At 45.6% G+C, this 15,149-nt stretch overlaps 1 protein-coding gene across 1 annotated transcript in view; it reads left to right on the plus strand.

Annotated features, from left to right (window-relative positions):
- ptpn4a (protein tyrosine phosphatase non-receptor type 4a) overlaps window positions 1–15,149 on the plus strand; it is a 50,396-nt gene that overhangs the window by 31,249 nt on the left and 3,998 nt on the right. Inside the window, exons 15-23 of the mRNA XM_048235702.1 lie at window positions 3,409–3,556; window positions 3,896–3,979; window positions 4,693–4,749; window positions 7,903–8,059; window positions 8,342–8,508; window positions 12,151–12,241; window positions 12,551–12,612; window positions 13,200–13,346; window positions 13,657–13,785. Coding sequence (XP_048091659.1) covers window positions 3,409–3,556; window positions 3,896–3,979; window positions 4,693–4,749; window positions 7,903–8,059; window positions 8,342–8,508; window positions 12,151–12,241; window positions 12,551–12,612; window positions 13,200–13,346; window positions 13,657–13,785 — 1,042 coding nt within the window. The remainder of the gene's footprint in view (window positions 1–3,408; window positions 3,557–3,895; window positions 3,980–4,692; window positions 4,750–7,902; window positions 8,060–8,341; window positions 8,509–12,150; window positions 12,242–12,550; window positions 12,613–13,199; window positions 13,347–13,656; window positions 13,786–15,149) is intronic.

Here is a 15,149-nt window from a genome sequence, read left to right on the forward strand (position 1 = left end):
TTCTTTCTTTCTTTCTTTCTTTCTAATCCCTCCATACCTACCAATTTCTCTCCTTCGTTTCCCTCTCTGCACACTCACTCTCTCCCCATCCTTCCTCTATCCCTCTCTCTCTCCCTCCCTCTGTCCCCCTCTCCCTCCCTCCCTCTGTCCCCCTCTCCCTCCCTCTGTCTCTCTCTCTTCGTCCCTCCCTCTCTCTCTTCCATCCTCCACTCCACCATCCTTCCTCTGAAGCTGTTGTTTGCGTGTGATGTGCTCATCCATGAGATGTGGCTTTGAGAGGACAAACATTTACCCTCCTACCTGCCTCTGCGCTCCGGGTCATTATTTCCAGAACCTTCCGCCAGAGATAACAGGCAACAGAGACAAGCAGCAAGCAGGCAGGCAGGAAGAGAGGGATGCATAGAGAAAGAGAGAGAGAGAGGGATGACTTGCAGTTAGTCCACTCATCAGAGGGATAGAGTGATAGGGAGGAAATGGAGGAAGAGTTAGAGGAAGGGGGGATGGGGAGAGAGGGACAGATGGAGAAGGGAGGCAAAGAAAGGAGAGATTAAGTGAATGAGAGGGAGAGTGGGAGAGAATGAGAGAAGAGGGAGAGAGAGGGAGGGATAGTTAGTCTATTCATTAGTGTAATCACTGACCAGAGGAAGCCGATTCCATGATTCTAACCCCTCTTACCCTGAGGCCATGCATGACCCATAGATGGAGACTCTCCCTCACACACACACACACACACACACACACACACACACACACACACACACACACACACACAGCCCAACTCAAACACATACACTTATACACCTATACACCCTCAAACACACACACTTCATGACCTATAGATAGATTAGCACACACACAGGCCAACTCCGCCTCAAACATTCATACTTACACACCCTCCATACAGCACAACTTGGTCTCGTGCACACACACACACACACTGCATAGGACCCAAGTCTGCCTTAGCCACACACACACGCTCACCCTAATTGTTGCCCAAATTGTGCGCGTGTCATATCTGTGTTACCGGCTGAACCACCTCACTGCAGGCCAAATATGGAAATGATGACTGCATCCTTGTGTGTGTCAAACTTGGTGTGTCAGGCCTTGTAGTGTGTGTGTGTGTGTGTGTGTGTGTCTCAGGCCTGGTACTGTGTTGGCCCATCTGCTTGGCCTGGCTGAGCATCTCTGATGGCAGCACGCTGCCAGCTCCAGCAGACGTGTACTCACACACACACACACACACACACACACACATGGATAGATGGTTTGTTGTGATGGGGCAACTTTGGCTGCAGTTGACCTTGGGGTGTGTGTGTATGCTCAAGGGTCAGGGAGGAGAGTAGGAGTATGTGTCTGATTTGTGTGTGTGTGTGTGTCAGAGAGAGAGAGCAAGGGGATTGAGTGTAAAGTGTGTTCACTGAGGCTGCAGAGGGCATGAACTCTGCAGTAAGACATTTGATGTGCTTTGCTGTGACAGGGCTTCTCCATGGGCCTGACACACACACACACACACACACACACACACACACACACACACACTTTCTCAGTAGCTCAGCACCACGTCCATGCTTTGACTCTCACCAATACCCTCTAACACAGAAACCACATGCATCACATAATCTACTGTAGATGAATTACTGTGTGTCCCTCACACACACACACACACCTCCTCTCTCTCTCTCTCTCTCTCTCTCTCTCTCTCTCTCTCTCTCTCTCTCTCTCTCTCTCTCTCTCTCTCTCTCTCAATGAAATGGACTCAGTCTCTCAGACTCTCACACATGAGAACATGGGCAAGTATAGACACGCACACACAGACGCACACACCACACACATCTAGGGTTACACACTCAAACACATACATTGATGGTACACAAAGAAGCTTTTAGCGCTGTGTCTCAGATGGGAGCTGTGGCTTCCCATCAGCTCAAAGCTCAGACAGCCTAGTGCTGCAGGCCTCCTGCGGTTCTAGAGGGGTCCGTCCCACACACCTCGACTGAGTGGCGTTCTGCAGAGTTCCGTTTTGGTCCATTTGCTCCCTGTTCTTGTCACAGTCTCTTTAGGTACGGTACTGTTTTGGAGAAACAGTGTTATTGGGTGGTTTTTTTTTTTTTTTTTTAGCCGGCCCATTCCAGTTTCGTTGGTGCGGTCGTTCTTGTCCCCATCAGCTCGATTCGGGTCTGCAGAGACCTCGTTCTGGTCCCTGGTTTTTATAAAGGACGTTTCCCGTCTCCGTGGCTCTGTGCTGTTGAGGAGAGACCCATCCCCTCGGCCCGACGCTGTTCTGCGGGGTTCCGCTGGGACGACAGGACTTCCTGCTGACTCAGCCGGCTCTCTCCCACAGCCACCCAGGGGCTCTAATAAAGACGGGCAATTAAAGAAAAAACGAGAGCCTAAAATTAGAACGTGGAACCAAGAACCGAAACTCTAGTCATCCTTTTGTGATGTCATGTAGCTTTTTCGAAGCTGCTGCATCGAACCGTGGTCTGCAGAGTTTGCCTTCTAGGAGAAACTTGAAAAACAGATAAATTTTCCATTCGCTTCAAGTGCGTCAGTCATCCGATACACGATGAGTCAGGAAGACAGTTGTTTTCTTGTTTCTTTTGTGTAGCATTAGGTTTTAAACATCACCATTGATTAAGAGCAATAAAACCATGCAGCTCCTACGTGCGTGTGTGCGTGGGGGTTGTATTAGTCAGCAGGCTCCAGCGTTTTTTGTCTGTCAAAGTTGGACCTCAATAAACAAATTGTGTTGTATTATAACTCCTTCACATACAGATAATGTAGGCATGTGAACATCAATAAACAGATTGTGTTGTATCAAAACTCTTTCACATGGAGATAATGTAGGCATGTGGACATAAGTAAACAAATTGTGTTGTATCTAGGGGCGCTGCTAGAAAATTTGAGCCCTATGATGGACAATAATTCTAGGCCCCCTGTTAATATATAGTATTATTACACGGCTCTTCATAATGCTGAAGAATGCTCCATTCACTTGAATGGGCCTTCCCAACGTTCGGTGGTCTGCTAGCAGTGCCAGCAGTGCCCCTGGTTATATCATAACTCTTTCACATGGAGATAATGTGAGCGTGTGGGTTAGAAGGTCCAGAGCAGATCATTTTTATCATCGCTTTTTAAGCCGCAGTCATGCTGTGCAATTACTAAATTAAAATGAAGACTCAGACAGACAGAACATTGATTGTCAGTGGATTATCTTTTCTGTGTGTCTGTCTGATTTGTATTATTGTTGTAATGCGGTAAGTCTCGTTGGGTGAAGCAATGTAATGCTTTTTTGTTCTTCCATTGCATTTGTGTCCGATAATTCCTCCAATAATTAAAATAGGCCAATGCAAATAAAAATAGGTTTAATAACATGGTGTTAACTCCTCTCTCCTCTCCTCTTCTCAGGTCTCCCGATGTGGACGGTCAGCCCCCGGCGTTGCCCCCTAAGCAGTCCCGTCGGAGTCAGCTGAGCCACTCACCCTCGCAGCAGGAGCTAGACAACAACCACGTCAACGAGCTCTACGACACACCCGCGCCCTCGGACAAGAGCATGGTGAACAGAACACTCACACAGACACACACACATGTGCCCTCCGAAAACAGCATGGTAGTGGAATACACACACAAACAAACAACGAGGAGTCTAGTCTCTTTTTTTTACGTTTTTTCTCTCTATCTCCTGTGCGCACACACACACACACACACATACACACACACACTCTGACAAGAGCATGGTGAGTAGAACACACACACACACACACACGGATGCCCTCTGACAAGAATACGGTCACATTTCTGTCAAAGCCACATCTCTGCTAAAACCAGTCAAAGTAACGGAGACTCGGGTGCTAAAGTTGGTTATAAGGGTCTGTGTGTGTGTGTGTGTTTCCAGTTGAATGGAGTGGTCCCTCATGACAACCTGGTCCTGATTAAGATGAGGCCGGATGAGCATGGGCGGTTTGGATTCAATGTCAAGGTGTGTGAACCATAAAGTGTGTGTGTGTGTGTGTGTGTGTGTGTGGGGCTGTGGCTGTGGCTGTGTGTGTGTTTGTATGTATGTGTTTGAGGTATTGAAGAACGCTGTTCTTCTCATTTACTCATTCAAGTGTGTGACATGAATGTGGTGTGTGTGTGTGTGTGTGTGTGTGTGTGTGTGTGTGTGTGTGTGTGTGTGTTATTGAAGAACGCTGTCCTTCTCATTTACTAAGTGTGTGACATGAATGTGGTGTGTGTATATACTGTATGTCTGAGGTATTGAAGAATGCTGTCCTTCTCATTCTCTATGTGTGTGACATGGCTGTGATCAGTGTTCTTTATAAAACTCTTTCATCTTCCTCTCCTCCTCACTCCCTCTCTATCCTCCCATTTTCTCTCTTCCTCTTCTTTTCTCTGCCCTTCACTCCTTTTCCTTCCACCCTCCTCTTCTCTCCCCTGTGCTTCCCCCTCTTCTTCACCTCTCTCTTTCTCTCTTCTCCCTCTTCCTCTACTTTCTCTACTGTTTCCCTTTCTTCTTTACCTCTCCTCTCTATCCTTCCATCCCTGCCCTCTTCTCTCCTCCTCTTCTCCTGTGTTTCTCTCCTTCACCTCTCTCCTCTCTCTTCTCTACTTCTATCTCTCTCCTCCTCTCCTCTCTCTATCCTCCTTTCTCCCCTCCTCTCCTGGTCTCCTCCTCTCCTCTCCTCTCTGCAGGGCGGAGCGGATCAGAAGATGCCCATCATCGTGTCGCGGGTGGCCCCTGGAACCTCGGTGGGTACCTAGCACCTGTAACCACGGAAACCGCAGTGGCATGGCCAGTTGTGGCTCAGCCTGCTGTGCCCATGAACTCTAGTCTGGTTGGGGTGTCGGCCCACCACACACACACACACACACACACACACACACAAGCACGGGTGCTGGATACACACACACACACACACACACACACACACACACACAAGCACAGGCGCCGGATACACACACACACATACCCTTACACACACACACACATACCCACACACACACACACAAGCACGGGCGCCGGATACACACACACATCCCCACACACACAAGCACGGGTGCTGGATACACACACCCACCCATACCCACACACACACACACACATACCCACACACATACCCACACACACACACACATACCCGAGCGCCGCTGTTGTTGCAGGCAGCTCACTGCGCCGGGATTAGTGTGTGCTTCACTTCACTGTGTGTTCACTGTGTGCACTGTGTGTTTCACTAATTCACGGATTGGGATAAATGCAGAGACCAAATTTCCCTCACGGGATCAAAAGAGTATATATACTTATACTTATACCCACACACATACACTCCTGTCAGATATACCCACACACATGCAACCTCGTGCCTACAACGTGTATACACACACATACACCCACACTTGCATGTTACACATTGCAACCCCCTCTGTATCCCCATTCTCTCCCTCCCTGCCAGTCTCTTTCTCACTCTTTCTCCCTCACTCTTTCTCCCTCCCTCTTTCTCTAATTCTTTCTCCCTCCCTCTTTCTCTCACTCTTTCCCCCTCCCTCCCTCTCTCACTCGTTCTCCCCTCCCCCACTTACCAGAATTCTTATGTACCCTCCCTTGCATGTACAGTCTTGAGCACTTTCTCCCTCACTTCTCTCTCTCTCTCTCTCTCTCTCTCTCTCTCTCTCTCTCTCTCTCTCTCTCTCTCTCTCTCTCTCTTGCTCTTCTTTCCTTATCTTCTCTTTTTCTTTCCCTCTCTTTTTCAGTCACACTCTTGTGCTCTCTCTCATACCCCCTCTCCATCTCTCTTTCATTATCTCCCTCCCTCCCTTTTTTCTCTTTCCCTCTCCCTCCCGCTCTCATTTGCGTATTCTCTCTCTCTCTCTCTCTCTCTCTCTCTCTCTCTCTCTCTCTCTCTCTCTCTCTCTCTCTCTCTCTCTCTCTCCTCTGGGGTGACGGGTTTCGGCAGGCCGAGCTGAAAGGTCTTGTTTTGTTGACACACTCTCTCCTGTGAGAGCCATAAATATTGGCCCTCGCTGCTGCTGGCAAGGGACACACACACACACACACACACACACACACAGCAAAGGGGAAACTCTGACCCCTACAGGCGTACAGAAGCATAGCAGGCCCTGAGGGATAGGTTGTTGTCATAATAAAAATGATTCCAAAATGTTATTTGGAAGTGGCCTTGTGATTGCTTCTGATTATTTGCAGAGGTTGCAAGGGGATTTATCTGAGTCATTCTCAGCCAGAAGCGACCTTTTAAGAATGCAATGCACAGCTAAAAGTCAAATGGGAAGAGTCTCCAGTTAAGGAGTGAAATAAGAGAATACATGCCCTTCTCTACCCTGTGCGTTCAATAACCCAGTCTGACACCATTAGCCTACTTTAGCATAACTCACTGGAAGTGTATTGGACCTATAGTTAGCCTATAGCTTGCTTTTTGTAAAAAGGCCTAATGGAGGACTGTCCTGCTTCCTAGAAAGCTGAAGAGGACCAGGCCTGATGGGGATTTACTCCACTAGGTTGCTGATTGAGGTTAAACTGAAATGTTTTGGTTGAATGTTGTTGACCCCTGACTAGGACTGCAGCTATCGATTCTTTTTGTAATCGATTAATCTAGCACTTTATCAATCGATTAATCGGAAAAAAAATATTTTGCATTTTTAAACAACCAAAACACATAATGCATAACGAAAATGACATGGCTGTAAAATGATCAAACAATTGGCACAGAGGTATTTATTCTAACTCCAACATTAGGCTTCAAAACTAAGCCCATTTATTGCAATTTACCCATTTAGTGTTTTTAAGTGCCAGTGCCATCAATTAAATAATGTTCAAAATGCTCTCTGTAAAATTGCAGCCTCTTGTGCATGACTTAGCTGGGCGAACAAAGCTGTCAATACTATGTTGTGAAGTGCTGGGAGGGAGAAGAGGGAAAGCAATTTAATGTATTAATATGTAGCCTACAACAAGTTTCATGCTGTAATCTAGACCTGACATCAACATAAATATCTGTTTTATGTAGATTTCTACACCTGCAGCATTTACCATTAGGCTACTAACAAATAATTTTACCATTAGGCTACTAAAAAAATAGCCTACCATTAGGCTACTAACAAATAATTTTACCATTAGGCTACTAAAAAATCATTTCTGGGGTGAGCCTATTTGCTATGGTAACCTAGCAACCTGTGTGTGTGTGCACGCGTGCGGTGCGTGAGGAAAGATGAGGGTGCATGTGTGTGAGGGGTTCTTTTTTAGGCATACTGTCTTGCAATTGAACATGATTAAGTTTACTTACTTAAAAAACATCAAAGCTAAACAAGCCATCACGGCATTGCTACAAATACAGTATGTGATTAAAATCAGCCAACATCAATGGCTATAGGCTACGTAGATAGATGATAGATAGGCTAGATCATAGACTGTATATTATATATACAGTCTATGGGCTAGATAGATTGATAAATAGCCTAGACTGTATAATATATATATACAGTCTATGGGCTAGATAGATTGATAAATAGCCTAGCCTACTTTATTGACGCTTGGTGAAACAGCATGGAGTGGATATTTAGGTTCAGATGCTTGTTCTTTTCCTTTTTTTGTATGTAATGATCCCAAAACTTTGCTTGAAAACTTTAGACATTCTCTGCCATTTATGGATATCTTGACTCCGCCATCACGCCAGCTAAATTCAGAATGTATCACGATTCACGCACTAGTGGTGTGCTTCCTGAACAACGGTCCGTGTGGAACAATCAGATCCCTACGCGTATAGTGCGCGTCATAGAAATTTAACGAAGCTTTGAGGCAGGGTTTTTGCCTCGAGTAATTTTTGTAATAGAGTTATTCGAGTAACTCGATGAATCGTTTCAGCCCTACCCCTGACCTTTGCCCCCCCTATGCAGGCGGACCTGTGCGTGCCGCGGCTGAACGAAGGGGACCAGGTGGTTCTGATAAACGGGCGGGACATCTCTGACCACACACACGACCAGGTGGTCATGTTCATCAAGGCCAGCTGCGAGGTCAATGCCGGAGAGCTCATCCTGCTGGTGCGCCCCAACGGTAAGCAACGCACCTGGTCCCACTGCATGCTGGAATGGCAAGATGGGAAGTAGTGTTGGATAAGAGCGTCATCTGAATGAATTAATGTAAATGTGAATTTGGCAGGGGTGGGGGTGGCTCGCCATCCCACCCTTTTGGCACAATGACCTTGACATGATTGGTATGACCTTGATGCACAGAAACATATAAATACACCTACAGGAACCCCAAGACTGCCGTGTGTGTTTTACTTTCATATCCTAATATATGTGTGTGTGTTTGTATGTGTGTGTGTGTGTTCAGCCATCTATGACGTGGTGGACGAGCGTCTAGACTCTGAGCCGGACTTCCAGTACATTCCAGAGCAGGCGAGTGGCGACCGGTCAGCACTGGACCCCGAGGCCTGGAGGATCTCCATGCAGCAGCTCCGAGAGGGGCTGACCAGCGGAGCTATACTCGCACAGTTCGACGTGAGTACCAGTGTTGGGTGTAACGCGTTACAAAAGTAATGTAATTACTGTAATATATTGCTGTTTGCGGTAACGTGGTAATGTAAGGCATTACAAAAAAAAAATGGGTAATATTTTACTCGGTACAAACTTCAGTAACGCGCGTTACAATGCATTTAACCCGAAATTAAGTGGTGTTTTGTTTTGATACATATTCGCAATACACCACGCGAGAACAACAGAGGAGAAAAAATCCGCGCAAAATAGTAGAACGTTATCTCCTGATACTGGTTGAAGATGACTGGCTGCAGCAGACTCACAGGCAGACTCTATTTGCGGGATGGACATAAGCCTACGCTCATTATTTTCAGCTCGTCAGAGACAAGGCTATGAAGAACATAATAGTTAGTGCAATTTGTGTGCGAAACCGAAAGATCTCTCTATGCCTCGCGAAATAGCACGTAAGTAATTTAATGAAACATCTAAAGTAGTGCCACGCTAATCTTTTTGATTCTTGATAAAACACAAACTATGCTGTTGTGCATGTCAGCTTTGTGCTGTGAACTTGAATTAAAGAGAATAAAGGGATAGAAATGCAGAAAAAGATTGTGTAGCCTGGCAGTGACACCGCTCCCACCACGCCATCACGCACTTTGCGTTGGGCACCAAAGGACAGAGGGGGCAACCAAATGTAACCAATGAATAGTAGCTTTACTGCAAACTGCGTTTCACTCTTCATCAATAACGTTTACAATGTCAAAATGCACTAACACGATGTTATATGCAAGTTTGATGCCTTTTGGGTTCTCTCAATAGTACTAGAATTAGTGGGTCTTCAATCATTCGTTTTCCAAGCATTTAGGCTACATGAAGCACATGATATGCTGAGTCGACTGAAACGCATTCCATTCAGATAGCTAGGTGGGTACCAGGCTCATAATTCACTTGTATTCGCAAAACGAAATGTGAAGTAACATGTCATTGCATACTTCCATTTCCAAAGCAATGAAGGCTGCTTAAAACAACTTAACATTGTGCATACTATTGTTAATATTGTGCTATCAATGTAACTCAAACAAATAAGGCTTGTAAACAAGAGCTGGCAAAAGGGCATTATGACAACGTAAAGATCAATGCTCTTAAAGTGACAGTTCACCATTTATAAGTAAAACAGCATTTCTTCAGAAATTAATGTTTAAAAACACACAGTAATGGACTGTAAATAATAGGCCTTTTATTTTACTTTAGGTGTTTTGAGTTATCATTTAAATGTCACTCACTCAAAGCCACTCACTTAGGGCACCGAAATGGCCAGCAGGCCACCATCTTGACATGTCTTTATTAAAGGAACCGTATGTAAAAAATGTATTTCAATTAATCATAAAATTGCCCTGATATGTCACTAGACATTAAGAAATCATGTTCATTTCAAATACTTTCAAATATCACTGACAACAGTAGTCTGGCCAGGATATTGTCATTTAAAAAGTGAAGTTGCAGCCCTCAACTGATGTTGATGTTGTCATGTTGTGTTTTGGCCTAATGCGCCACCCTCCACCTATCTACTAATCTCAAAGTCAGTAGAGTTTCGGCATCCGGTTGCCAACTCTGCCAGTCAGAGGGGAGGGAAGGGATACAATCTACAGTAATTCGAAAGTGATTGTAGTACCAGTTTTGGCCACAATCTTACATACGGTTCCTTTAAGCTTTGATTTACAATACAGTAGGCTCTCTATTGATTTTAATGAGTAGGCCTAGGCCTTAAAGTTACAGTATTTACAATTTACCAGACTTTGACCTTTTGTTGGTTTTTAACAAAATTCTGACTACGATTGTTCCTTGTATTGCATCATGAGCACTGCGCCTATTGCATTCTACTGTTGTTAGCCTTAAGCCTAGCTCAGTCATTATGCTATGCCACATCTCCCTCCATTGGAAGAGCAAGCTGCATTGAGCGTAATAAACTGCATTTAGAATGGCAAATCCATATTTCTAGATATTTTGGTAAAAGTAACTTAAAAGTAATGCAATAGTAGTGTAATGCCTTACAATTCAGAGACAGTAATATTATAATGTAACAAATTACTTTGAAATGACAGTAATAAGTAATACATAATACATTACGATTTTGAAGTAACTTGCCCAACACTGGTGAGTGCACATAGACACACACACACACACACACACACACACACACACACACTGACACAGCTCAGAAAGGGGCTCACCAGCTGAGATGTGCTCGCACAGTTTGACGTGAGCACACACACACACACACACACACACTCATACTGCTCAGAAAGGGTTCGACGTGAGTTTGCACGCACACACACTCAACTCAGAGAGGGGCTGACAAGCTGAGCTGTGCTCGCAGAGTTTAACTTGAGTGTGTGCACACACACACACACACACACACACTCGGCTACATAAGTACATTCTGAGAAGACTGAACAGTGGAGGCATGTTCGCACAGTTTGAGTCTGAGACATGAGTCTGTGCACACACACACACTCACACACACAAGGTAGTCTTGCATATCGCAACACAGAAACATACACCCTCAAAGATGCTTAGTCGTCATCATAAAGCCACATGTCACACCTTTTGAATTGTGCCGTGTCTGTCAGATTCTATATTCATATGTCCCACGCATACACACCCACAAAAGAATGCGCCACACCTCATATGCTGCAGAGCATGCACGCACACTCCTTTACATGCACCTGTGTGCGCACACACACACACACACCACTCAATCCACTACAGGTCATGCATAGGACGCTCTAGGAAACAAGACGTGAAAGACAGTATGGCAAAGCTAACATACATTCAACATTTAACAAGATTCAAGGGCAGTAATAATGAGGGGCATTTGAAGTCTTGCACCTGTGATCCATGCGGTTTGTTTTCAACCTGCAGTACGGCTCATGTAATTGGCTAGGACATTCTCAGCTGAGATTTTACTGTTGCACACAGTTATTTGGGGCGCTTTTCGTTTCTCTAAGACTGCATTTCCAAGAAACTGCAAAAGTGTGCTTGCTCAGCTGTAGGTCACCAACAGGATCAGGATCCAATATTGGAATTGGAACAGTTCTGAGCATTGTGTTGAACAAAGCATGGTTGAAAAGAGTGGTGGAATCTGGTCAAATGGTGGAATTGGGTCTTGAGCGTTCTAGAGCCTGGTCCTCATGCAGCAGAACACAGGGGAGGGCGATGAGATGAGACGTCCCAATGAGCCACAGCCTGCGGTCACAGCCAAGTGCTTCCTGTTATTCATGTCAAAGCCCCAGGCACTTCCTGTTTACCAGGGCGAGCGTTACTAGTGAGGCTGCGGTTTGAGACACACACACACACACACACCGAAACAGACAATGCTGACGAGGCGTTAACCACTGCCTACCTGAGAATGTGAAGCATTTCCATGGAACTGTTTGAAAGTGGCCTTCTAGTTTCCGTTAGCTGCAGGTTTGGGGCATTTATTTATGGCACTATACACAGATACGTGCACGAGTGGTAACCATGTCTCAGCCTGACTACACTGCAGGCTACATACAAATATTTACTGCATTAACAGGGGGCTGGGGGGTAGATTTGTCCCAAGTTTGAATGAAAATCGCATCTTGAAACTGTTTACTTTATGGTTTGTTTCTCTCTGTTTTTCAGCAACTGTACCGAAAACGTCCTGGAATGACCATGTCTTGTGCCAAATTACCTCAGAACATTTCCAAAAACAGATACAGGGACATATCTCCATGTAAGTGCTGTAACACACACAGCATTCAGTCATCGGATGTGTCTGTCCCCCTCTGCCCATCTGTCTCCCTTCCCTCGTTTCTCTCTCTCACTCTCTCTCTTTTCTCTTTGTCTTTGTCCATTAGTTGTATGTACATGCAGAGTCTTTTTTACAGTCTTGGTATTTAATAGAAACGGATGGGGGGGGGTTCAATTACATCGTTGTTAAAGTGTTCCACAGAGCCCAGTCTTAACCTTACCTCTGAACTGTGTCTGTGTCTGTGTCTGTCTGCCTGCCTGCGTGTGTGTGTGTGTGTGTGTGTGTGTGTAGATGATGCAACGCGGGTCATCCTGAAAGGTGGTGAGGATTACATCAATGCCAATTACATAAACGTGAGTCTCCCATCCTCCTTCACAGCTTCACCACTTCCCTCACTACACACACACACACACACACACACACACACACACAATGAGACGCTGAATTATGCCAACTTTCTCTTTCACACACGCACACACACACATTCAAAGACACTCCAGTATGCCCACATGCATATGCTTGTGTTCTCTCTCTCCCTCACACACACACACACACACACACTTGCCTGGGTTCCCGTATTTACTTGCAGCCTCTTTCACCTGTAAGCACTCACACACACACACACACACTCTCTCTCGCTCACTTACATGCCTGAACTCTCCCTCTCTGAACACCTGCGTACCTTTGAGATGATTTTGGGTGTGTGTTTGAGGTTACATCTGTGCTGTTTGTCTTTCTGTTCCCTTTTTTCTTCTCTCTTTTTTTTTTCTTCTTTCTTTCTCTCTCTCTGTCTCTCTCTCTCAAAATGTTTCTCTGTCTGGTCTTTCATGCTCTCCTTTCCTTTTTCTTTCTCTCCTCTCTCTCTCTCTCTCTCTCTCTCTCTCTCTCTCTCTCTCTCTCTCTCTCTCTCTCTCTCTCTCTCTCTCTCTCTCCCTCTCAGATGGAGATCCCTGCGTCGGGGCTGATAAACCGGTACATAGCGTGCCAGGGCCCCCTGCCCAACACGTGCAGCCACTTCTGGCAGATGAGCTGGGAGCAGGGCTCCTCTCTGGTGGTCATGCTCACTACACAGGTGGAGCGAGGCCGGGTAAGTGTGACACGCACACACACACACACACACACACACACACACACATAAACACACACAACAAACATCCAACTTCACACTCAATACAAACCAGCACACAAACACATTTCCACCATAAACCAATACCTCAGACACACAGACACTATTATCTCACACACACACACACACCATTTCACTTTTCCTTGTCCAACCAATTAAGTACAGCCTGCTAAATTTATCCTCCAATTATAGCTCATTTTACCACAATCTGCCCTGTGATGGCTAATTTGGGTGTGTGTGCGTGCGTGCGTGTGCCCTTGCTTATCCACAGGTCAAGTGTCATCAGTACTGGCCCAATCCTTCCTCCAGCGCTACCTATGGCTGTTTCCAGGTCAACTGTTTGTCTGAGGAGGGCAACTCTGCCTACACAGTCAGAGAGATGACCCTCACCAACACTGAGGTGAGTTGGGCACTGGGTCCACCACTACATTAGGCCTATGCGTAGGCGACTGACCATACAAGAATAGGCTATGTAGCACACAATGTAGGCTAACAACGCAGCCTGGACTACTGGCACCCGTAACAGCAACACACTTCTACCCTCTCAATACAAACCTCCAGATTTTTCATTCGTCTGCCGTCAGATTTAATTTGAAGTCGTTGTTGAAGAGGTAGTTGACCAAAATTGTTTTGTTCTAACAATTCCAAATCTCTACCGTCCATAATGGCACTTGCTAACGTGATCTGATCTCAACAAAACTCAAAATGGCACCTAACTAAACGACAGATAGACTGGAAGGGATAGTCGAGGAGGATGGCTCTCCTTTCTAAGGTGCTGACGAATCACGGTTTGACAGTGACCGTGACGATACCTAATTTGATTGGTTGATCATCTTTTTATTTACACATTGCTTTAGTGGTAAGGATTCCAACTCGGGCTGGGTGCCACTTGGAGATGACGGGAGTGTGATACTGTGTTTCACCACATTCACTACATAACATCTATGGGGGCGATGTTTCACCCATTGCAAAATACTAAATGAAAACAGGAGATGACCGCGTAGCAGGAAAGAGCAAAACCGTTTAAATAAAATGTCTGACAATCATTGTTATTGTAAATAAAACAAGATGGGGGGGAGCCTGGCTTCCCTTTGCCTCCGGGAGAAAACGCCACTGGAGTTAACACAAGGTTAAACACTGCCACAGTGTTGGGTTAACACCAGGTTTAACACTGGTGAGGTGAGGGCTCCCATAGGTTTAACACTGCCACCGTGTTGGGATAACACCAGGTTTAACACTGGCACTGAGAGGTTTCCCATAGGTTTAAGACTACCACAGTGTTGGGTTAACTCCCAGTTTAACACGGTGCGGTGAAGGTAGTTTGGCCATTGGTTTAACACTAGCGCTGCAGTGCAGTGAACAGAGTCTGTAGAATGCAGCTACAGTGCTACACTCTGGGGGCATGTCTGTGAACTCCAATACATGCCCCCAGAGTGTAGCGCTGTAGCTGCCTGACTGTGTTAATTGACCCTTCGCTAAGTCCCGCCCCCCTTAGTTACTGTTGCTAGTCCGACAACCTTGGACCGGAGTTAACTATTCTAGCTGTAAGTCTGTCTGTAAAAGTTACATCCCAAGAGGCTCTTTTGGAGAGCCACGGACCTGATTTCATTTAGAATCCGTCGAAAGACTCCAGTATGACATGGAAACGTATGAAAAATCATATCTAGCTTTGTTGGGTGACAAACTTAGACGGGAAGCGAGTGTGATTCACTGATATTAATATTAGCTGTGCTAGATAGACATATGTGCCAGATAGAACATGGT

Source organism: Alosa alosa, chromosome 23, assembly GCF_017589495.1.
Source record: "Alosa alosa isolate M-15738 ecotype Scorff River chromosome 23, AALO_Geno_1.1, whole genome shotgun sequence".
Classification (NCBI taxonomy): Eukaryota; Metazoa; Chordata; class Actinopteri; order Clupeiformes; family Clupeidae; genus Alosa; species Alosa alosa.